At 53.5% G+C, this 24,997-nt stretch overlaps 1 protein-coding gene across 7 annotated transcripts in view; it reads right to left on the reverse strand.

Moving 5' to 3' along the window:
• CARS1 (cysteinyl-tRNA synthetase 1) overlaps positions 1–24,997 on the reverse strand; it is a 50,496-nt gene that overhangs the window by 13,773 nt on the left and 11,726 nt on the right. For all 7 annotated transcript variants that reach the window (XR_011424157.1, XR_011424156.1, XR_011424158.1 and 4 more), the window contains 15 exons: positions 23,961–24,049; positions 23,396–23,492; positions 22,763–22,861; positions 21,613–21,765; positions 14,854–14,994; positions 14,585–14,673; positions 12,697–12,818; positions 8,006–8,118; positions 7,126–7,254; positions 6,562–6,691; positions 6,353–6,456; positions 5,786–5,883; positions 5,368–5,557; positions 4,674–4,742; positions 2,320–2,401 (listed from right to left, as the gene is read on the reverse strand). Coding sequence is in view for 4 of the 7 variants with exons in the window: in XM_070230260.1 (XP_070086361.1) it covers positions 2,320–2,401; positions 4,674–4,742; positions 5,368–5,557; positions 5,786–5,883; positions 6,353–6,456; positions 6,562–6,691; positions 7,126–7,254; positions 8,006–8,118; positions 12,697–12,818; positions 14,585–14,673; positions 14,854–14,994; positions 21,613–21,765; positions 22,763–22,861; positions 23,396–23,492; positions 23,961–24,049 (1,705 nt within the window). In the remaining 3 variants the exon portion in view is untranslated. The remainder of the gene's footprint in view (positions 1–2,319; positions 2,402–4,673; positions 4,743–5,367; positions 5,558–5,785; positions 5,884–6,352; positions 6,457–6,561; positions 6,692–7,125; positions 7,255–8,005; positions 8,119–12,696; positions 12,819–14,584; positions 14,674–14,853; positions 14,995–21,612; positions 21,766–22,762; positions 22,862–23,395; positions 23,493–23,960; positions 24,050–24,997) is intronic.

Raw genomic sequence — 24,997 nt, forward strand, 5'->3', positions numbered from 1 at the left:
AAAAAATGAACAGTGACAGGGAAATGGCTACCCTCTGGCTGCAGAGCGGCCCCAGCCCTGCCCCCGCCCCCCGTTCTGACCACGTGCACATCCTTGCCCTTCTAACTCCTTCCCAACTTCCCAAGCCTCTCCTGGTCAAACACCTACATCCCATGTCCCTCCTGGCCAGGCCCGAGCTCTCTGGCGACAGGACGGTGGGCATGGAAGGGGCAACTCTCTCTTACTCATCGGCCTGTCCAGCCCCTGGTCTGGGTGGGGCAGAGGAACAGCACCCGGCAAACTCGGCTGAATCAATGAACCAAGGGCCCCCCTGAGCTTTTCATGCAGTCTTCCTGTCTCCCTGGACAGCCCAAGGCAGCACGACAGCCAGGCGGGGGTGACAGGGAATAACTAAGGAGAAGTCAGTCCCTGCCGCTGCTGCTGGTGCGGGTGGGAGACACGGCCGAGACGGTGTGATGGGCCGCCTTCAGCCCAGACGGTCTCCCCCGTCTGAAGAGCCCCCAGCCTGAGGCTCAGGTCAAATGACCTCCCTGTCCACCAGAGCCCCGGGGTGGACAGTGTCGCATGCGGGCAGAGCTTGCACAGGGTGGGTACTGTCACCACCCTCCTGACCTGGGCCCCTGTGTCTCTTTGTCCATTTGCCTGAGCAACAAAAAATCAAGGCAAAAAGAAAAAACAAGCAAACGAAAAGCAAAACCAAACTGCTCCCCAGGCAGCTGACTGGCACTACTCTCAGGGCCCAGGCAAGGCCCCTGGCCTGCTCAGCACCGCCTCGCAGGGCCTCTGCTGGCCGCCGTTTATCCAGCGCCCGCCCTGAAGGACGGGCAGGCAGAAGTGCCCAGGCTGCCCCCGAGAATGGACATCCCCAAGCTTGAGACCCCACGAGCGAGAAGTCGGCACTGTCAAAATTGTGGGAGAACTCGGTCCAGGTCCTGAAGGGTCCATCCAGGCTCGGTTCAGCTCGCTTCAACTGCTTTAAAGTGGTGGGGGGTCAGGTGTTAAACAGATTGGGCTGGGCGTGTGCACGCGGTCCAAACGCCACCGCCCAGGCTGAAACGCCTAGCTCTCCCTAACTGCACCCCCAGGTCCAGCTTCTCTCGGCGGGGACACGAGGCCTCCCAGCCTGGCCTGTGGCCTTGGCGCACACCTCATACCGGGGGGCTCCTCACAGCCTTGCTTGGGGTGGGGCGGGGGGCGAGATGACGACGATCCGAGGCGTTCCTGCCTGCTTGCCTCTTGCTCTGCTATCTCTGGAACAGGCCAAGACCCGCTCCCACCCCTTCACCTGGCCCAGCCCTGCTCATTCCTCTTCAAGGCGCAGCTCCCTCCAGAAGCTCCCTGAGTGCCCCGCTGGGCACTCTGCCAGCTCCACCCTTGGGGTGCCCCACCTGGTCGCAGCCCCACCAGCAGGCTGGCCAGCCATGAGCCACTCTGGGTGCGACTTCTCAGCACAGAGAGGCCTGGGGACAGAGCATGGCATAGCCAGTGATGGGTGGCTCCAGGTCAGACTGCAGGGGGTCTGCCACTGACCCCAGTGTGACCCCGGACAAGGCCTCTAACTTCTCAGGGCTTTGCTTTCCATTTCTGTAAAATCATGAGGATAAAACGAGGCAATGTGAGGAAAGCGCCGGGAGCGGGCCCGGCAAGCTCTAAGTTCCACAGACGTCAGCAGCCGTAGCTGTCGTCCACCAGCTCAGACCACGCAGAGTGAGGAGCGGACGGCCTGCCTGATGCTGCTCGCTGCTGTTCAACAACCGTTCAAACCTGGCCTAAAAGAGGGAAGCTTCTGATCCAGCATCTTCCAAGTCTCCAAGAACACGCTGGATGTGCAGGCCCCTCAGGAATGCCGCTGGATGAAGGGCCGGCTGAGCAGAGACAGCGGGCCGTGACTGGGTGGAGGCCCAAGGTCAAGGCACTCAACCCACTGCGCCCCCGAGCACAGTGACACCGTGGGAGCTCTGGTCCCCCAGCAGAAGGCTCTCCCATCACCGCGGCTCACCTCTGAGAGGCAGGAACAAGGCACCCTGCAGAGCTGGCCTCTCACATGTATCCTCGGGCCCCATCCAGCTGTCTTGCCTACAGGGGACACCTGGCGACGTCTAGAGACACCTGTGGCTGTCACGACTTGGAGGGTGTGGTGCTACCCAGATCTAGTGAGTGAAGGCTGGGGATGCTGCTAAACATCCTACAACGCGCGGGACGGCCCCACAACAGAGAGGAACAGATCCCAACTGTCCACAATGCCAGGTGTGAGACACCCCGGGCCACAGCACCGTGCGAGGCAGAGGCATTCCCGTGCCCTCTGCCAACCGGCCTCACCTTTCCTCTCCCGGGCGATCTTGCGCACTCCTTCTCTGAACTCTGACAGCACCTGAAGGTACGGCATGACCGTGGACTCGAGCTGTGGACAGAACGGTTCCGCTCACTGAGAGCTCAGTCACCCGTCTCTGTAACTGAGCAGAGGTCAGCACGCAGGCTGCAGGGCAGGGACCACCATGGGACGTGCTGCTAGTGGGCGCCCTGCAGTGATGGGGTCCCAGGGACTCACAGGCCCAGCACAGGCGACATGGGCTGAGTCCCGTGAGCTGCTCTGTTTAACCGCCGCTGCCGTGCTGTTACAGGTCAGACATGTAACTGACAAAACACCCATCTTTATGGCTACTCATGGGTGGTCCCAGGAGGGACTATTTCCTGAGAGGTCTGAAGCCGCTCCTCCCAGGCTGGGGCCTCATCTGCACTGAGGCCAGCACCACGGAGCTGGGCCGACCTGTGGCCACACACACGCCTGTTTGAGATGAGCCCTCCCCACGGACTGTCTACCGTGCACCCGCATATCCATGTCTACTCTGCAGGAATGACCTGCGGTAGCACTAGGAGGCCCCGGAATGCAAAGCCCGCTGGGAAAGGAACACTGAAGAGGGCAGAATCCAAACGGCAGAAATAATGACTTTACGAAAAATCTTTTTTGTTACGTCTATCATACTTTTCTAGTAGGCTTTTGAGCAAGGCTTCTCTCTGCCTCTTAATGAAGTCATGGGCAGCTCAATAACCAAAGAAACAATAATTAGATGCAAAGCCAGCTAGGCTGACGAGCCCTAGTGTGACCTAAACCTCTTTATGCCCAATATTTCACCGGGGCTGAGGCGACGGCCTTACGGGCGGGGGGACTGTAATTCCGGGACTTTTAGGTCTTTATGTCCACCGCACACCCAGACAGCGGGGGCCTCAGCACAGGGCAGGACGGTGGCAGCTTTCCTCTGCTGCAGGCCTCGGCCAACAGGCCCAGCGGGCCAGCTGACCACACCAGTGCACGCTGTGGGCCATTCAGCACTGAGGTGGTTCAAGACCTGGAAGCTGCTTCCCCTGCTCCTAAAACAATTTGGGTTTGGAAGTTAACCCACGACCTTCAAATGGCACGGAGGCGGGTCGCGTCCTTCGGCCCGCAGGCTTACCTACTGCATTTCCCTGTGGCTGCTGATTCCAATGAGCTGACTTCAAAGTGCCCAGTGAGGTCCCTGGGGGAAGTCTGAAGGCCCCACACACCCACAGTGGCATGTAACAGTCAAGGCTTTTTTTTTTTTTAAGTTCAAAGGCAGACTGTCTTTAACCTAGGAGGTGGTTTTGTTTTTTTTAAGAAAATAAACATCCAGTATCACTTGCACAAGAGAACAAAGCAGCTGTGTGGGTTTCCTTTCTTAAAAAGCACCCAAGAAGGTTCATATATGGCAAAGTCTGGAAAATACCACAGCAACAACTAAGTCTGAGGATAACAAAAGCCACCGGGGATGCGGGCGTGGAGCTCTGGCAGGAATTCCTGCAACACAGAACTGCTTTCTCTTTGCAAGTCAGTTCCTGGGGAGACATCTATAAACTCCGCCTGCAAGAGAGGACTCTCCACACCGCCCATCATCGGGAAACAGGATCCTAAAAAGGTTTTGCCTCTTTGCTTTGTACTTGACTCCTGTTTTCAGTTAAATAACAGTTGCTGCATTTAAATATTTACATATGCATTCTAATGAAATAATCATAGTGCATTCCTGCGCAGGGGAGGAGGGTGGCAGCACGTCTGAGATGAACTGAAGGTGTGCCCGTCATCTGTGACAGGCGTCTCGCAGCAGAAACCGTGTGGGCCTGCCCGTATGCCAACTCCAAGGGAGTTGCCAACAGCGGCTGATGAGTTCTCCTACGTGCCCCAAGAGATGGCTCAGTGCGGCACCGGAGCACAGTGCATGGGTGCAGGGCAACGAGAGAATGGGACTCCGTGATGCCACATGACTGCGGCTTAACGAAAGGCCCAGGATGGTCCCATGCAGCCTGGCCTTCCGGAATGGAGCTCAGACAGACAGCACAGCAGCGAAAGTGCTCCACGAGCAGCGGTCACGAGGAAGGCTGTTATGGTCCTGGCTGAGCCTGCACACACCGGAGGGCCAGCTGACTGTGCTCAGTTCCGCCAGCCAGGCGCAGATGCGACCAGGGGTTCCGTCTGGAAGGTTCAGTGTGGGTAGGACCTCATGCCGGTCTCCATATGTCCAGAGGGTTACCCCAGGAGGGGAACAAGGAGTGGGGCGGGAGCAGGCGTGGGAGGTAGAGGGTGCTGCTCGCAGTGCGCGCAGCTTCCCGGGGGCCGGGTGACCCAGCAGGGCACTCTCTGGGCCCAGGGGCACTCTACTCACGTTTAGGCTGCCTCCAGGTCCTCCAACTGGGAAACCCAGCATGCTGTTCTCTTCTATGGCCCCAAAGATCTAGGAAAAGAAACAAAGAGGTCCTGAGAGATGACACCCGGCAACTGCCCCACGAAACACGCTGCTGCGCACGGGAGGGCCAAGGCGGCAGCATGGACCACCACACTGGGTGGGAAAGAGCAGCTCTGAGAGCCCCGGAAACCCAGGCCCAAGGGCGCCCCACCTGCTCCAGGACAAGTCCCAGCTCCAGCTGCCCTCTTGGCCCTCTCTCAGCCCAAGGCCGTTGGTGGACAGGGGACCAGAAGGGTGAGGTGGGCAGGTCCTGCTCACATGCAAAGACCCCAGGACCTGTCGGCATGGAGGTGTGCACCCTGAGCAAGGCTGTACAAGGTGAGTTCGCGTTAAGGCCTCTTGTTCTGCTTTCAAACCTCAAGACGGGAGGGGAAAATACTGAAGCAAAGAGGCGAAATGGCCCAGAGCCAGGACAACGGCAGGCGTCTGAGCTCTAGGCAGGGTACAGCAGGGCTGGGCGGGGCAGAAGTGTGCCTCAGCTTCCCTCCCAGCTTCCCTAGCCTGTTGAGCACCGCGCACCCGGCAGCCCCGTTCGTATCATCACAGGGCACACTGCCTATGTGCACACAGCACAGCGAGGGCCACAGGGCGCGCAGGTCGGGGCCTGGCTCACCTTCAGCATGTGGGTGAGGTACAGAGCGATGCTCTCCAGCAGAGCTCGGTTGGGTCTCCTCCTCACCGCCTTCCGGGACGCCATGTAGAGGTTGCACTGGCCCACCAGAGCCCGCATTTCTTCCAGGACGGTACGCGTGTCGACGTTATCACAGAGGGCTTCGTGAACCGCCGTCTTCCTGTCATAAAAGCTGAGCAAGAGGAAGGAACAGGAGCGTCAGAGCTTAACACAGGGCAGAACCTCTCTGTGGAGTCCAACAGCCGGGGCGTTTTCCACTAGCAGGTGCAGAACCTTCTCAGTGTGGTTTTGCACAAACACGTGTGACAGTGCCACCAGCCTCCTCATGGGTGGGTGTGACACACGAACAGCACAGAATATGGGCACACCTGCAAACCCCAGAGGAAAGGCTCCATCTTACCTCTTATTCAGTTCTGCTTCCTCATCTTCCCACTTCTCAAACTGACCAGTTATATCAACAGGAGCTCGAAGGATGTCTTTCACATTTAAGAAAAACTCCTAAAGGTAGAAAATTCAGTTTAATAGCATTTAGACAACTGTTCCATCTCAGAAAGGTCTGCAGGAGAGCTGTTCTACTAATGTGCTTCCACTTCAGGTGGAGTCTGAAGAACGACAACGCACTACACCACACAAGTGCTGGGCAAGGAAGCGAAAGGCACTCCTTCGAGACAGAACAAGGTCCAGTTCCGGCCTTAGAGATGCTGGTAAGCGGACAGGACCAGCCGGAAAGAAACACGCACACGCAGACAAGACGCGTGCGGACCCCAGACCCTAGTGAGCCGGCAGACGTCTCAGGAGGGGGCACTGAGCTAGTTTCCCCACCAGCATTTGGTTGCTTTTGCCATATCCTGTTCTCTATCAGAAGATACGGGAAGCGGCTAACACATCCCAGCAGAGTTGACCAGAGGTACCCACGGGGCTGGCAGTGGCCCCTCCAGCCACCTCCAAGGAGAAGGTGGGGACTCACGTTCATGAACTTCTCATACTGAAGTGCCGACTCCATGGTATTGCTAGAATAATCCAGCGTGTCCTTCCAGGAGTGCATCAGGAAGGCCAGGCGCAGCTGCCGAGCTGGAAGAGAACAGCACAGAGGTCCCACTGTTCTCCCGAGGAGCCACGGTCACCGCCCATCCAAGGAAAGAAACACCTGGGTGTTTGGGAGAGGTCAATGTTTACCTGAATGCTTCTTCAGAGCGTCTTTAATGGTGATGAAGTTTTTGAGCGATTTTGACATTTTGCAGCCTGCAATTGTCAGGTGACCCGTGTGAAGGAAGTACCTGACCCAGCAGTCATTTTCAAAGTAGGCCTGCGTGGAGAGAGACAGAAGGAGGGCGACAGCGCCGAGTTACCAGGCACCCCTGCTCACAGGGAGGGCGACGGCTGCTGTGTGAGCCCTGGGGTCTCCTCTGCTCACATCACACATGCAGAAGAAGGTGCTGCCTTTCCTAGGTGGACTGCCCCGGGTCAACGAGCCAGGGGGTCACAACTGGTTCCAATCCAGGCCTGTCTGTTGCCAATTAATGGCTGTTAATGTGGGAAATCAGGCTGAAAAAATAGGATTCAAATTCCACTGACAAAACCCTGATGTGGAAGTCAGGCCCCATTCAGGAAGCACCTTGCTGACAGCCCCCTGACTTCCTTCATGTGCACGGTGGGAATGCCAGCCGCCTGTCTTTCTCTCCACCATCACAGTGGAATGCCAGCCCACCTGTCTGAAACGGTGACCACAGCCCCACCTACCTCCGACTGCGCCAGCTCATTGTCGTGGTGGGGGAACCGGAGGTCGAAGCCCCCTCCGTGAATATCCATCGAGGCTCCCAGGAGGGTGCCTGCCATGGCGGAGCATTCGATGTGCCATCCTGGCCGCCCCTAGAAATCCAAATGAGCAGTGACCGACTGGCCCGGCCTCTGTGCCCAGGCCTTTATTCGCTCCAATGTTCATGACCTTCAAAACCTCTGAGCTTTACCGGGACAGGTAGTAAGCTCCACATGTGAAAAACCAACGGGAATCTATTCTGTACAGTTCACAGCAAGCTTCGTGGCAGCCGAGCTGTGCTGAGGCCTGTGTTACTTCCAGAACTCCCAGCACTTGACCAGACACAGATGCCAACACCCTCTTCCCGTGGCTCTGGGCCGTTGGGACTGTGGTCACAAGGGATGTTAGAGGGCAGACTTGTCCCCAGGGGCTTGTAATATGCAGAGTCAGAGACCCCCAACATCCTCCTTTGTCTGTAGCTGAAGATGGTGTTTAAGATGGGACCTTCTGCCATTTGGGTGAGATGCTCAGTTTTCCTGAGTGTCTCTCATGTATACATGTTATAAAGCTTTGTTTCATTTTCTCCTGCTATTCTGTCTCCTGTGAATTTAATTCGTAGCCCAGCCAGAAGGACCAGAGAGTAGAGGAAACGTCTTCCTCCCCTATAGCCATCAGGACACAGGGGCCTCCGAGGAGGTCCAATCCACCCACAGCCCCAGCTGCAGACAAGATGTGATGCGTCCAGGGTCTTGTGAGGCTCTGCGGCATCTGGGTCCCCAGGATGGGGCAGTCGTACGCTGCAGCAGCGAGGGGCTCTGGCGTGCCCGTGCCCTGGCCCCACCCTGCACCTCTGTGGATGCTCACCTTTCCCCACGGGCACGGCCAGGACGGCTCCCCTGGCTTGGAGGCTTTCCACAGGGCGAAGTCGTTGGGGGACCGCTTCTCACTCAAGCGGTCTGCTGAGATGCTCAGGTCGCCTGCGGACACGAGGGAAGCGGGTCAGTTGGCGCTGCCTGATGGGTGGGTCGTCTCACTCCAGGGCCATTTTTGGTGTCTGCTGGTCAATTCTGACTACTTCTGTTTATTAACGTTATTAGCTGGGTCAAGCACTCCTCCAAGTTTGTTATGACCAGATTTGATGCTGCCCCAGTATCCAGAGTTACAAACCCTATTTATCAGCTTAGAAGTCACCCACTTGAGAGCGTGTCTGAGGCCCGTTACCCATGGGCCTGAACCCGCACCTGCCGTCTCCCGCCCAGCTCCTCACACTCTCGGCCCCCGCGTCAGGATCAGCAACGGCGCTCTGGTCTATGATGCGAGGCGAGTTCTGGTCGGTTACAGTGGGTTCTCGTATTAACAGCCTGCACGACTCTCGGCTGGGGTTTGGGGAGGTATGACGACGAGCTAAGCCTGCTGCGTGTGGCCTCTTGGGCCTGGAGTGGAAAATCGGGACACCACTGTTCCTCTGTGTTCACAAAGGGAAGTGAGGAGGAGAAGGCCACAGAATGATCTCTGAAAGCCAAGGGCAAAAGGGAGTATGGCTCCTCCTGGGGCAAGTGCCGTTTCCTGGACAAGGCCCCCCAGAAAGCAGATGGAGAGAGTCACTGCTGGGCCCGGGGCACGGGCGAGCCAGTCTACGTCTGGCAGGAGCGATGGGAAACGACCGTTCCCCAGAAGAGGACGACACGGCCACCACGGGAGATTTCTCTAGACCACATGCAGGGACACATTAGCTGCTGTGAAAATGAAAACCTGCCCGTCAGACCAACCTTCAGGCGGAGAACCCCCTCAGGGATCGGTTGAAGGCCGGGCGAAGGAGGGCACAGCAAGGGCCTCGGCCCGCGGGAGCGCCTGGAGGGTCTCGCCAGGCCCCTTTCCTGGTGCCTGGTCTAAATGCTGCCTGTTCCTGCGAGCTGTCGCCCCCTCGTGGAAAACTCCAGAACAGGAACAACAGACTCACTCTGGTGTCCAGGGTTGCAAACCCAGCATGACCTTGATAAATGCCCGTTTTTAAGCAAGAAATCAGACAATACACCTAAGCTACCCTGAGAACACGGTCGAGAGGGAAAGTGCTGCTGAAGATACCCTAACGCACAAACTGGATGATTATAAAACAGGTACTAAAGGTAGAATATTTGGAAAATACAAAAAAAGAGCCAGGAGAGAAATGCCATAATCACAGATGTTGGGATAATTACTGTTAACATTTTGGTGTATTGATTTGCAGGTCTGTGTTTTTTTAACTATGCAAGCAGAACACAGACACATCCAGCAAACGGCACAAACTCCATTCTAGTTTCTTATCTCTTTTCTCACTGTCTGTGAGCAGCTTACCACGTCACTAGCAATGCTCCCAAAACATAATCTGAGATGGCACCCTTTGACAGCTAAGTGTATATTTCGGTTTTTAATTTTTCCTTATTATAAACATAGTTATGCATGAATGTGTCTGACTTTTAAAATTTTATTTTGAAAAACTGTGTAATGGACAAAAGGTGATGCTGTCTTGCAACACGAGCACCCTCTCCCCCAACTCTCCAACGAATGTCATTATCTGGCAACACAGTCACGCGGCGCTAAACAGAGACAGGTTCTGAGATGCGTCGTTAGGAGACTTTGTTGTTATATGAACATCACAGAGTGACTTACTCAAACCCAGATGGTACAGCCTACGACATACCCAGGCTGGACAGTACTAATCTCAGGGGACCGCTGTCGTATATGTGGTCTGTCACTGACTGAAAGGTCGTTATGCGTCACATAACTGTACTTCTTATCTGCTCCAGATTTTTTAAGTGAGAGAAATAAATCACACAGTCCGTTTTGCTCTCCCACCTGGTGTCATTTCTCATTGTCCTCTCCAGAGGCAACTGCAACACGACCCTGCACCCGCATCAGGAGAGTTTTTCACTTTCCCTCTCTGCCCTCTGTGAACCGTCTCTACTAGGTGCCTTCCCCGATGTGGCTCTCCCGCCGTGCACCCCTGGGGGTCTGCAAGCCGTCGGCCTCTGCTGCCCTGTCCTCCTTGGTGGAGCCAGTAGGCTGCCCGGGCCGGCTCAGATCCCCACTACGGCCCCTCCCTGCCCGAGTCCCAAGCCTCAGGTGGAAGCAGACACTTCCCAGGCTTCCTGGCTGCAGTGAAGGGTCATGTGGCCAAGTGCGACCACTGCAGCAGGCGGAAGGGGAAACGTCCCGAAAGGGCAGGCACGCCCCTCTCTGCCCCTTCTATTTGCTGTTGGACTCTACTCCTCTGGGCCTGGGAAGCCAAACTCATTCTAAAGTCAGTGTGGGAGACAAAAGGTCCAAGAACAAGTAATATTTAAAAAGAAGTACCCGGATGGGGTCAGATGGCAAGATTCATCACATGGGAGGGCGGCCCTCACCACCCTTGGAGCGTCTGGCTGGGTGCGGCCGCTGGAGCCATCCCTCTGCCCTGGCTCCCGGTCGCTGCTCTCACGCCTCGCCCCTTCCCCGGCATCCACATGTCATGAAGTGCAAGTTGTGCAGTTTTCTCTGACTTTTTCAAACTCTCTGTAATATCTACAGTTATGTTCAGTTCTGTCCTAATATATTTTTAGATCTTCTTTTTCTATTAATCAGTCTTGCTGGAAGTTTTTCTGTTGTTAACCTTTGTGAGGAACCAGCTGCTGACTTTCCGCATTAGTTCCATTTCATTCATCTCCGCTTTTCTTTATTTCCTCCTTTCAGTTTACTGTTGGTCCTTTCCTAGCTTTTTGACCGACCACTTGCCTCACTTACTTTCAACCTTTGTTTTTTAATAACTACATTTGAAAACGCAAATTCCCTTTAATGGGCCTATTAGCTGGGGTCTCCACGTTTTGCTCTGCGGCACTCCTGCTGCTGTTCAGTTTCAAACATTCTGTAATTTCCACCGTGGTTTTCTTTCCCTCCAAGTTATCGAGGAGTAGGAATTTAAATAGGCTGGTACATTTTAAATGTCCTTTAATGCTGATATGCAATTCCCTGCATCGCGGCAGAGACCTCGATCTCCACGAGGCATGACTCTCGCTGCAGCCTGGTGGATGGCCCCACGCACTTAAAGGAGCAGATGCTCTTTAATTCCTGGGTGTGAAGTTCTGGTCTGCGGGACTAGGGCCGTGAACCATGCATTTCAATCCTTTCGCATCCTTGCTCATCTTGGCCTGCCTCATCTATCAGTTTCTGGGAAGTGCGTTGAACTTCTCCTCACAAATGTGGCTGTGTCTACTTCCCAGTCTTCAGGGATGTGGAGGTCGTGCGGTCCGGTCCACACAAGTCCACGACTGGGCCTCTTGGGAGACGGGGTGCTTCAGCATCATGCAGTCACCTCCTTTCCTCTGACCAACCTTTAGCTTTAAATGCCATTGGGTCTGATATCAAAGGTGTTAGACTAACTCAGTCCATCTTTTCTCCGTGTTTCTGTGCTGTCTTGTTTTGTTTCAGGTTCTGATATTTATTTAGAACAGAGCCCTAAAGGTGAAATTATTTGATCAAAAGTATGAATGCGTTTATGGCCAAAGTGCCTTCCAGAAACACTGGCGGATAAATCCCGTGTGTATCCCGCCGGACGAGAGCAGCCCTGCCCTGTGGGCCTGCTGGCTCTGTGCTTCGCTGGCAGACTGACTTAGGGAGTAAGAACGGAGAAAACACTGATGAAGGACAAACGTAATTCAGCCGAGTCCAGAAAAAGCCTTACGTCTATGTTTAAAATACTGGGGTCGAGATGGGCAGGGGGGCTGTCGTCATATGTGTCACTTGCTGTGATGAGGAAATAGCCACTCTGAGTCACTGGCTGGCACTTCCCAGCATGATGGCCCCTCACATACCGAGCCTGGACGTTCAGAGAAGGACCAAGGGCAGGAGGCCCGCCTCGAGCTCCCTCTGCTTCTCCTGGGGCACCTTTGAAAACGACCACTCAGAGTGGAGCCTGAGAAAAGTGAGTGCCCTCCGCCCCAACCACCCTGCATGAAACAGGTGCCTGCCACCCTGCTCTCTGTCTCCTGCAGGCTTCAACCCGGACAGAGGACTGCCCTTCCCCCGCCTCCCAGATCTGTGGTGATAAGCCTGTGACCCCGCTTCCTTCGTGTTAAAGTACTGAAACTGCGGTTCCGTCAAAATGACCCTGGGGTTTTCACTTCCCCAGCAGAGCGGGAGCTGGGACGCCCAGGGAGCCACCTGTCGACCCTGTGTGGGTGGCTTGTGCCCTCTCGTTCAGCAGGTCATCATCTGCATGTTCTTAACACACCAGCTCTGGGTTTTCCAACACACTCACTCACACACAGCGTCCTACAACCCACCCTGACCCTCAGGGGCTCTGGATGCCGATAAACAGACAAACGCCAGCACTGTGGATCAAGGCCCCAAAGTGTGCTGTATTTTTTAACATAGACGGCATCTTATACGCTCACTTCTTTGTTTCTTAAAAAATACCATGTCACAGGCTCAGTGTAGAAAACCCTCCAATCCCGTCAGGTGAAAACACGCAGTCCCCGGTGCATCGAGGTGCCGGCAGTGGCATCTGCGAGGCCGCAGCCCCCGCCACCCACGCTGTTTACCTTCCCCTTCCTGCAGGGCTCTCTGATCCCCAACAGCCTCGGGCACCAGCTTCCCGTAGGAGTGTTTCTCACTAGAAGCAAACTTCACCGTGTCAAAGTACACGGACCCATTTGAAGCATAGCTGCAAAACAGAAAAGGAATTGCGGGAAAGTGTGACAAACCCAAAGAGCGGCCAGAGCCGCTGCACAGGGTGACAACCTGGAACTCCCGAGCGCCACACGGGCTGTGGGCTGTGCAGACTCTGCTCCTGCAGCTCCGTGATGCGGCTCCTCGAAACCAGGGCCGCTGCGTGGGCTGAGCGGGGACGTGACAAGGACACTTCGCAATGCACAGGCAAACTCCTCACTCCCAGGTCAGCGTGTCACCCGCACAGACCCTCTGCCTTGCATCCTGCCCCTTGCCTTGGTGACACTACAATCTGTGTGACGTGCCCTCACCTCTGTCTACTTTCTACCCACCTGCACAGCCCAGCCATGGCTCTCTGCCTCCCAGAAGCACTCCCGATTATCCCAGCCTGGCACACGATCTCGTGTCAAGTGGCGGAGAGCGGAGGCACTGTCACTGCTCGAGAGCCCGTGCTGCTGTGGGACCCTGCCAGGGGCCTCCACGCCTCACTTGGCGCAGCGCACGCGGCTCCTGCCGGCCTCGTCCCCAGCGAGGTGGGGAAGCAGCTCTCCCGGAGCAGGGGCACAGCACACAGGAGCGAGTGCTGCAGACAGAAACCCGGTCCCTCTGCTCTTCTGTTTGTTGGCTATTTTTGAAAATGCCAACTTCAGAGACTTGCCAAGTGTCTCATGCAGTCAGATAGTGCTAGAACGGTAAACCTGGGCAGGGGCAGCCCCTGTGACCAGGAGTGATGTGTGGTGGAATCAGCCAGGCGATAGAACACAGGACAAAACCAACCCAGGCTGGGGATGTGACACAAGGACAAGCTCTCTCCAAGGGCCTGCACGTGGGGCTGACACCTCCATAGACCTGAGAGCGTCCATGCTCACCAGCCTGCTGCTTTGGGGCCCTCGTGGCTGAAGGTTCCCAGCTGTGAGCTTCCTAGTAGAAGGGCCGGTGAGCCCCCTGGGCGGGGATGCCCCTGGTCCTGGGCAGGGCGCTGAGCCGTAGAGCTGTAGGGGCTGCGAGGCAGGCTGAGGTGCAGCCAACACCATGCTGCTCTTCCTGCCTGCCCCGCCCCAAGAGGGGCTTTCTGCACAGCTCAATACCTGTAGGAATGGCAGCCGATACCAAGGGAAACTAGGGAGTCCTCCTACAAAGCAACCGGGAAGCTGAGAGCTAAGCGGCAGAGAGCAAGGAGGCCTGCCGTGGGGGTGAGTGTGAACAGGCTGCTGCTACGGCGAGGTTACGGCTTCACCTGTGGCCCCAGGATTCATATGCTGCCGTCCTAACCCCCAGTACCTCAGAATGTGAATGTATTCGGAAAGAGCGTCTTTACAGAGGTAATCAAGGGAAAACGAGGCCGCCAGGGTGGGCCCTCATCCAGTATGACTGGTGTCCATCTAAGAAGAGATCAGGACACGAAAGGAGACACGTGTGCACAGTGACAAACGCTGCAGAGGCAGGGAGGTGCAGCCGGCTGCGAGCCAAGGAGAAGGGTCTGCACAGACCCTGCCCTCAGGGCCCTCGGAGGAACCAGCCCTGCCGACACCTGCAGCTCGGAGTTCCGGCCTCTGGAGCCGTGAGCAAACACCTCTGCGCTGTCTAAGACGCCCGGTGCGTGGCACTCTGTGACAGCAGCCCCGGGGCACTAGCACCCCGAGCAGCACCACAAGCACAAGCTTTCCTGCTGCCAGATCCTGACTCAGAGACGGACAGCTGTTCTCCCTGGAAAACCCTCCCCGGGATGTCATGCAGCCCCGAGGAGGGCCTTGAGCTCACCCGTAACCGTTGTCCACGATCTTCTGGACAAAGTTCACGATCTCTGGCACGTACTCACTAACCCGTGTTAAGACGTCTGGAGGGAGAACCTGCCATCACAAGAGAAGGTCCTGGGTTCTTCCCTTCTCCAGGAAACCAGCAGTTCCAAACATAAGCCAAGAAGCCCCTCGTGCCCCTTGCAAAATGAAGACGGTCTGGGTCACACAAGGCCTTTGGGTAAGTAGGGGCCGCGGCCCGAGAGCAAGGACAAGAAAATCGGCGGCACTCACGTTCAGGGCTTCCATGTCTTTGTGGAATTCCTCTTCCCAGAACTTGGGCAGTTTGGAGAAAATGGAATTGTCAGTCACCTCACTGCCGTGTGTGGAATCCAGCCAGTCAGAAAGCAAATCCTTTGCTTCGTCCAACAAGACCTAAAGGAAAAGAAACGGAACATCCACACACGTTACAAAGTTTCTCGGATCACATGCCGTGCAGTCGACGTGTATCAATGCAGGCCTTGACTTCAAAGGCGCTGTGCGCAGCCCTGGCCCGTGAAGACGCAGCATCTCCCAGGAGCCGCACTGCTCACACGAGGGCCCAGACGGAGACAGATACCAGGCTCGTAAATGGCAGGTTCAGAGGCTCGGCGTGCTCAGGAGCTCCGACTGCCGTGGTCAGAGGGTCAGCAGGGGCTTGGGGAGGACGAGCCATGCAGCTGGGCCGCCACGGGGCAGGGCAGGAGTGCACACAGTGTGGTCATCCACGGCTGGGAGAGGATAGGGTGTTCGTGGGGTCTCTGACGCACACACACGAGCAGACCGTCACCAACAGCAGTGAATGGATGAATGAAGCAGAGGGTGCTTGGCCATTGTCTCCTGCTGAGTCCTGTGCTGCGCCCAGGGGTTGCTGCACCGAGCGGGTCGACAGGCCCATGCCCAGTGGAACTTGTTCTTCAGCGGGAAGACACACGTGCATTGTTTATCCATTCTTTTTTTATTTTTATTTTTTTATTTATTTTTTTTTATAAGATTTTATTTTTTTCCTTTTTTCTCCCCAAAGCCCCCCGGTACATAGTTGTGTATTCTTCGTTGTGGGTTCTTCTAGTTGTGGCATGTGGGACGCTGCCTCAGCGTGGTCTGACGAGCAGTGCCATCTCTGTGCCCAGGATTCGAACTAACGAAACACTGGGCTGCCTGCAGCGGAGCGCGCGAACTTAACCACTCGGCCACGGGGCCAGCCCCTATCCATTCTTTTTTTAAAGATGATACTACATGAGGTAAAAACTGATATACGGGAGAAATAGATGAGTCCACTGTCACAGTTGGAGACTTCCACACCCCTCTATCAGAAATGGACAGAACCAGCAGGCAGAAAATCAATAAGGACATAGTCGAACTCAAAAACACCATCAACCAACTGAATATAATTGATATCTATATACTACTTCATCCAACAACAGGCAGAATACACATTCTTCTCAAGCTCACGTGGAATATTCACCAAGACAGACCACAAGGTAGGCTATAAAACACAGCTGAACAAATTTAAAAGAACAGAAATCATACAGTGTCTGCCATCAGATCACAGTGGAAATAAACTAGAAGTCAATAACAGAAAGATAACTGGAAAATCCCAAAATATATGGAGATTAAACAACACACTTCTAAATAACACATGGGTCAAAAAAGACATCTCAAGAAAAATTTAAAAATATTTTGAATAAATCAAAATGAAAACACAACTTATCAAAATTGTGGGATGCAGGGGTCGGCCTGGTGGTGCAGCGGGTAAGTTCACACGTTCTGCTTCAGTGGCCCGAGGTTCACAGGTTCACATCCTGGGTGTGGACCTATGCACTGCTTGTGAAGCCACACTGTGGCAGGCTTCCCACATATAAAGTAAAGGAAGACGGGCACGGATGTTAGCTCAGGGCCAGTCTTCCTCAGCAAAAAGAGGAGGATTGGTGGCAGATGTTAGCTCAGGGCTGATCTTCCCCCCACCCCCCAAAATGTTGAGGGATGCAGCAAAAGCAGTGCTTAGAGGAAATTTATAGCATTGAATGCATACACTACAGAAAAGAAGATTTAAAATCAATTATGTAAGTTTCTACCTTAGGAAACTAGAAAAAGAACAAATAACTCCAAAGTCAGCAGATGGAAAACAATAATAAAAATTAAAGTAGAAAACACAAATCAATAGAGAAAATGAACAAAACCAAAAGCTGTTTCTTCAAAAAGATCAATAAAATTGAAAAAAGAAAGAGGACACAAATACCAAGATGAGAAATGAAAGAGGGGCTATCACTACAGATCCCACGGAAATTAAAAGGATAATAAAGGAATACTGCAAACAACTCTCTGCCCCAAAATGTGATAACCTAGATTAATGGACCACTTCTTTGAAACACATAAGCTGCCAAAACTCACACAAGGTAATACAGATGATCTAATAAGCCCGTATCTATTAAAGGGACTGGGTAAATAATGAATAACCTTCCAAAATAGAAAGCACCAGGCCCGACGGGTTCACTGGTGAATTCTACCAAACATTTAAGAAATCCTATCAGTCTCTTTCAGAAGACAGGGGAAGACAGAATACTTCCTAATTCATTCCATGAGAAGGAAAACATTATCCTAATACCAAAACCACACAAAGACATTACAAGAAAAGGAAACTATAGACCATATCTCTCATGAACACAATGCAAAAATCCTTAACAAAATATTAGCAAATTGAATGCACAACAGTATAAAAAAAATTATATACCATGATCAAGTGGGATTTATCAAAAGTACGCAAGGTTGGCTCCGCACTATAAAATCAATTATTATAAATCTTCATATCAACAGACTAAAAAAGAAAAATGCCGTGATCATATTAATAGATGCAGAAAACGCATTTGACAAAGTCCAATACCCATTCATGATAAAAACTCTCAGAAAACTAGGAATGGAGGGGAACTTCCTCAACTTGATAAAGAACATCTACAAAAAACCTATGGCTACCACCACACTTCACAGTGAGAAACTAGAAGCTTTCCCACTAAGACCAAGTACAATGCACGAATGTCCCCTCTCACTACTCCATTTCAACATCATACTGGAAGACAAGGAAAGAAAATAAAAGGTATACTGATTGGGAAGCATGACATACAACTATCTGTCACCAAATAACAAGTGGAATTTGAAATTAAAAACACAATATCATTTACATTAGCAACCCCAAAATGAAATACTTAGGTATAAATCTAAAAGAATATGTACAAGATCTATATGAGGAAAACAACAAAACTCTGACGAAAAAGAATCAAAGAAGAACTAAGCCACTGGAAAGACATTCCACGTTTGCGTTCTTCCCAACTTGATCTATAGATTCAGCGCAATCCCAATCAAAATTCCAGTAAGTGATTTTTGTCGATATCAACAAACTGATCCTAAAGTTTATTTGGAGAGGCAAAAGACCCAGAACAGTCAGCAAACAGTGAAGAAGAACACAGATGGGGGACTGACACTACCCGACCTCAGACTCATTATAAAGCTACAGTGATCAGGACAGCGTGGCATTAGCAAAAGAACGGACAAATAGATCAATGGAACAGAATGCGGAGCTCAGAAACAGACTCACATAAATACAGTCCACTGATCTCGACAAAGGAGCAAAGGCAATAAAATGGAGAAAAAAATAGTCTTTTCAACAAATGGTGCTGAAACAAGTGGATGTTCATATGCAAAAAGATGAATCTAGACACAAATCTTACACGCTTCACAAAAAGTGACTCAAAATGGACGACAGATATAAATGTAAAATGCAAAACTCCTAGAAGATAACATAGGAGAAAATCTAGATGACCTTGGGTTTGGCAATGATTTCACAGATACACACACCAAAGGCACAATCTCTGGAAGTAAAAATTGATAAGCTGGACATCACTAAAGTTAAAAATTCTTGCTCTGGGAAAGACACTGTTAAGAGAATGAAAAGACAAACCACAGATTGGGAGAAAACGTTTGTAAAAAACACAGCTGATAAAAGACTGTTATCCAAAATACACAAAGAACTCTTAAGACCCAACAATACCCACCATCCAACCTGATTGCAAAAGCGGCCAAAAACACAAACACATGAAATGATGTTCAACTTGACTAATCATCAGGGAAATGCAAATCAAAACCACACTAAGATGCCACCTTATGCCTGTTAAAATGGCTATAATCACTAAGACTAACAATAATAAATGTTGGAGAGGGTGTGGAGAGAAGGGAACCCTCATACACTGCTGGTGGGAGTGCAAACTGGTGCAGCCACTATGGAAAATACTATGGAGATTCCTCAAAACACTAAACACAGAGCTACCATACAACCCAGCTATCCCACTACTGGGTGTCTACCCAAACAACGTGAAATCAACAATCCAAAGTAACACATGCACCCCTGTGTTCATTCCAGAACTATTCACAGTAGCCAAGACACGGAAGCAACCCAAGTGCCCATCAACCGATGAGTGGATACAGAAGATGTGGTGGACATACTACTCAGCCATGAAAAAGAAAAAACCTTCCCATTTGCAACAACTTGGACGGACCTGGAGGGAATTATGCTGAGCGAAATAAGCCAGACTGAGAAAGACAAACACCAGATGACTTCACTCATGTGTGGAATTTGAACAAGCACATGGACAAAGAAAACAGTTCAGTGGTTACCAGGGGAAGCGGGGTGGGCACGGGGGGGGGAGGGGAGCACTTATGTGGTGACAGACAAGAAATAATGGACAGGGGTCGGCCTGGTAGCACATCGGTTAAGTGCGCACTTTTCGCTTTGGCGGCCTGGGGTTCACTGGTTCAGATGCCAGGTGTGGACATGGCACCGCGTGGCACACCATGCTGTGGTAGGCGTCCCACATATAAAGTCAAGGACAATGGGCACGAGCAATGGGCACGTGCTCTCCTTCTGACTCGGAAGTTGGGGTTCACGCCAGGCAGGGGCGCTTACACGACAGAGCCCAGTAACGCCTTGGGTGCTGAGGCTCTGAGGGGCTCCCCGAGCAGAAACACTTCGCCCGAGCAGCTGCAGTGTTCCTGGTGGGGAGAGTGCTCGGGCCCCTCAGGGGAGGGAGGAAGGCGGCTTCAGAAGCTGGCCATGGGTTCCTCCAGACTCCCCCCGGGCCTTCCTCCCCCGCCGCGCCCCTGTGATCAAACTTCCGTCTCTTCCATCTCTTCCATCTCTGCTGCGTCCTATGAATCCTTCCGGAGAATCACGGAACGTGCGAGAGGTGTTGGGGACCCCCAACGGTTACACAGCCCCTACAGCTCAGCAATTTCACCCTCAGGTGGACAGCCCAAAGAAACTCTTGTAAACGTGCACCCACAGACAAACAGAACACAACTCCCAGCTCACGAAAAGACGCTGAACAGCACTGGTGCTTAGGGAAGGGCAAAGCAAAACCACAGTGAGGTACCGCCTCCCACCCATCACGATGGCTACCATCGGTGAAACAAAGTAACAGGTGTTGGCGAGGACGGGGAGAAACCAGGAGCCTCATGCTGCTGTGGGGAACAGTATAGCGGGTCCTCAGAACATTAAAAAAGAATTACCACGTGAGCCGGGAATCCCTCTGCTGGATCTATCCCAGAAAGAAGTGAAAGCAGGGACCCAAACAGAAATCTGCACACCCATGTTCACAGCAGCATTAGTCACAACAGCCAGAAGGTGGAGACAAGCCAGGTGTCCATCGATGGATGAATGGATACACAAAATACCGTATATATACACCACGGAACATTATTCAGTCTCAAAAACGGAAATTCTGGCGCATGCTACAACATGGACGAACCTCGAGGACATCCTGCTGAGTGAAATAAGCTAGTCACAAAAGGACAAACACTGTAGGATTCCACTTATATGAGGTCCCTAGAGGAGTCATATTCACAGAGTCAAAAAGTGGGATGACGGGCGCCGGGGGCTGGGGGAGGGGCAATGGGGAGCTGGTGTTCAGTGGGGACAGGGCTTCCGTTTGGGAAGGTGAACAAATGTCTGGAGATGGACGGAGGTGACGGTTGCACAGCAATGAGGCTGTGCTTCCTGCCAATGAACTGGGCACTTAAACATGGTTAAGACGGTAAATCTTACATTACACATATTTTACCACAATTTTTTAAAAAAGGATATTAGTGGGACAATTGGGAAAAAATTCACGGCAGCATTGTTGCTGACAAGGAACCGGCTCTGCTGTCCCAGAGGAAGGGATGAGGCGTCCACTGAGTAAGGACAGGCCCACCTCGGAAGCACATCCAAGAGGGCTCGTCCCCAAGACCACGAAGGCCTGTGTGCTTTTCACAAGCTCAGAACAAGCACGGCCTAGCGATCCGTTGTGTGGGGCCACAGAGGAGCAACACTGAAGCCGGGCGGGCCCCCGTGTGCGAGTTTCCTCATGCAGATTGTGACTTACAGCCCCTTCACCGCATGGTTTCTGCAGGTTTCTTGTCTCCATGGAGTTCTGAAGATGGTGACCAGCAGGGGGCGCCGGCGGGAAGGAGAAGGGCCATGGCCACCTTCCCACCAGCAGGGGAGGGCAACGCGGGGAGGCCAGACTGCGGGGCAGTCCTGTGTGGCACTCAGGCAGGGAGAGGCCCCGAGAGGGCGCGGGCCCCTTCGTATGAAGTGCCCCAAATCTGTCTGAAGGAAGGCCTTTCACAGAGGGAGAAGAGTGGCCCAGGGGAAGGCCCTGAGTTCAGCAGGGGCCCCAGGCCCCGCAGCTCATTTCCACTTCAATCTCTCGCTCCTCCTTCTCCAGGAGCTGCACTGAGAACCATCAGCGGCGAGCCCACCGACAATCCTGGAATTATTTCGAGAGAAGGCTGCTCCCCCAGGCATGCCAAGTGCGCCTCCTATTTATCTGGGGGACGTGGTGGGAAGGAGTGGGAGCAGGGGCAGGAGGATGTGGGACAGCAGAGTGGCCCGGCCCAGGGTGCTGGGTGCTAACACAGCCCCACGTCTGCGTGCAGGGAGCCCCTTCCATGCACAGGGCTGGCCCGACTCACTCCAAACCTCACCTCCACGTGGCTGCTGAGCTCCTCCTCTCCAGCGAGGTCACGCCGCACCGCTTCCTCCAGCGGTTCTGCGGCTAGCTTCACCGCGTGCTGAATGCGTTCAAGCATCTGCTTTTTGTCGGGATCCGTGGTCTCACTGAGTTTTACCGAAAACGGCTACAAGCGTGAGGAGAAGGCAAGGCTGTCAGACACTGCCCAGCAGACCCTGCCCTCAAAGGCTACTCAGCGCAGCAGAGACCAGGGCTTCCCACTGCCTGCGGCCACTAGGAAGTGTGTCCTTGAGAGTGTCCTCCTAGCTCTCCCCAAGCGGCAGGACGGTAGCAGAGACCCTGCTGCCCGGCCCAGGAAGCCCCCTGCTGCTGCCTCCTCACACCACCCCGGGCAGGGCGCCCCACCTCCCTCTCTCTGACGGACAGTGGCTGTGAGAGCAGCACTCCTAAGACTACGCTAGGGACGACACGAGGTGTCATCTACGGACCTCGAGAGGTGCCACCGGCCACCTCTGTCACAAAGGCGCCCACAGCCTACTGGGCCCTCACCTCGTTGGCAGAAAAGATTGCTAAGCTCTAATTTTATTCCTATTCTTTCAGAGATAAAGCGGTATAAGCACACCAGTAATTATTACTGTAATTACTGAGGAGAATAAAATGACTTGCTCTATTTGACTATGGAATATTATAATTTGTAATACTGTTTATTCCAAATTAAAATATTAAATTAGCAAGAATTAATTTCTTCAAATAACTCTGAAAATTTCCAGTATTACAAATTTAAGAAGCTGGCACGGCTTCTGCATCTCAGTCAAAAGGATCTGACTTGGTTGTGACCTCAGGTGGAAGATTTGATAGCAATGTTAGGAGCCTTTGACAGGTAAGTGTAGCGTAGCGGCACGGTGACGAGTCCTGACATTTTCCCATGAGTGGCAGGAACAGTCCCCTAATCCACTCCCCCGGCCATGCGTTTCTCTCCTGGCGACTTGGCCCAAGGGCCCACATCAGTCAAGACTTCAGTGAGCCCTGATGGAACTGGCTTGGGTGCCGTATACTTTATGAGGCCTGCTGAGGGCAGCCACTACTCTAGGCACAGTGATGAGGAATGGCCGAGGGCCGAGGGCCGAGACCAGGAATCAGGGAGCAGGCAGCGACGGGCCCACCTTCAGGGCGGCGTGAACATCCTCCAGGAGCTGCGCTGCCCGGGGCCTCTTCTCCCGGTACTGCTCAAACAAGTAGTTCTGCCGGGCCCTCTTGATGATCTGGAAAGAGAAAAGGCAACACGTGGCTTGTGCGCAGAGCCTGCTTCAATCTCTGTGCAGCAGGTGGACTCTGAGCGAGGGGCAGCCGTGGGCCCCGGCCGTGCACAGCCTGGGGGAACATCATCGCCCTCCATCACCCGACTGCCCAGCGGTGCCCAAGGGCCACACCTCCTGGTGCAGAGACTGCTCCACAGTCACCTTTCCGACGTGGAGGACACAGGCCGGCCCCACCTTCCCACGCAGTGCCACACACAAAACCATGTGCTTCCTTCCGTGAAGCACCACGGAGCATTAACATTTAGCCAACCTGGGCCCTGAACATGCAGGTTTCAAAAAGCATCTAAACATCTAAATGCAAGAGAACACCATTTGCATAAACTGAGATACCAGCTGATTGAGGGGGTTCAAATAATGTTTACCAGTCAAGACCTGAGCTCGTTCAAGCCCACCTTCTTTTATCGACACATCCAAAAGTCTTTTCTGCCTTCGTAACATCCATTGTTTCTGAAATTTCATCTTGCAAGCTCCCCTTACCTTATCGTCAATGTCTGTGATGTTCATGCAGTAGAAGACGTCGAATTTGAAGTAATCCCTCAGCACTCGTCTCAGGATGTCGAAAGAGATATAGGACCTGCAGCAACGAAAAGACAGGCATTTGCAAACTGCACACTCGGCGCATCATCTCGGCATCGCAATGAAGACATGAACAAGGGAAAGGAGGCCGTGGCATTTCCCCCACAGCCAGCTGCCCTTACACACGGTACCCCGAGACCACCACGGGGTCAGCATCCACTAGGCCCCAGGTCTGAGTGTCTGGGAAACATCCCCCCCGAGCTTCAGGGTGAGGAAAACTTTAAGGCACACGGAAAAAAGCGTGTGGGTACAGTCCAAGAGATCAACAGTGGGGCTGCGGGGCGCTGTCCTTATTGGCTGTCAGTATTCTCTAAGTTTTCTACAGAGAATATGGCTTCTTATGAAATGAAAATGTCTATCTTCAAATCAAGAGAAAGAAGTCCAGGGTGGATTTTCCCATCAAGCCTCAGGAGCTGAGCTGCTCCCCGGGGCCCCGCACGTGTGCAGCCCCAGCAGCAGGCCCTACCTGGCGTGCCCCATGTGAGAGGCGTCGTAGACGGTCGGCCCACAGCAGTACCACGTCACCTTCTTCCCACTTTGAGGTATAAACACGTCCTTAGTGAGAAGCAGAAGAACGACAGTTACAAGAAGGGTGAGGCGTCGCGCAGGAACACCCCAACCAGCCGCGAGGAGAACCCTGAGGTCTGTCGGTTCATAGACGATTTAGCAAGGGCCGTTTTGTTTTACTAAAAGAAGTCACAAAGTCTCAGCACGGGGGGCAATCGGACTCTCGAGGCCAGGTTCCCGAGGATGAGGAGGCCCTCTTCCTCCCTGGCTCCCACCCCTCAGGGGGGCTGGAGGTGGAGGAAACGCATGGGCCACTTTGTTGGAAAGCTGCCTCGTTAGCAGCAGCAGCAGCCGCACTGAGGGAGCGCCTAGGCCGGGCCCGCCCTGCGCCGAGCACTTAGACTGACCTACACCTGCTCCTAGAAACAGTGAGAGCAGGTGGGCGCTGCGCTCTTCCTTTCACAGATGAAGACACAGGTCTCGAGCAGCTGCCCAGCGTCCGCGCTCCTGGAGGAGCCTGGCGTAGAGGCAAGGACCGCTGGATCCAAGCGCTCTTTGCAACTGCTCTGCACGCCGACACTGTCGGATCAATTCAGGGGCCGCCGGCATCAACCCAGCCCATGAAGGACACCCTGTCTCCCGTCTGCTAAGTGTGCTTGCTGATGGACACGCAATCAGCCCACGGCCAGAGCCCTTTTCAGAATCTCTGGAGCCACGGGCCACGCTGAGCAGAACCAACCAAGCAAACCCCACTCAAAGTCTTCTCGAAACCTGCTCAGCTCCCAGCAACACTGGACAGGTCCACTGTGTTGCTACTTCTGCTTGGCTTGTACTGTGATGTCTGCTGCTGCCACGTGTCCTCTCCGAGAGCATGCCAATACTTGGCTCGGCTCTGAATGACCCCGAGCATTTACACTTGGGCAGGGCTCAAAAGCCTACTCTGGGTGCTCCATGCCCAGAAGCCAATGGGCAGGCTTCCCAGCGAGGTATAACATG

This window comes from Equus caballus, chromosome 12, assembly GCF_041296265.1.
Source record: "Equus caballus isolate H_3958 breed thoroughbred chromosome 12, TB-T2T, whole genome shotgun sequence".
In the NCBI taxonomy this organism is placed as follows: Eukaryota; Metazoa; Chordata; class Mammalia; order Perissodactyla; family Equidae; genus Equus; species Equus caballus.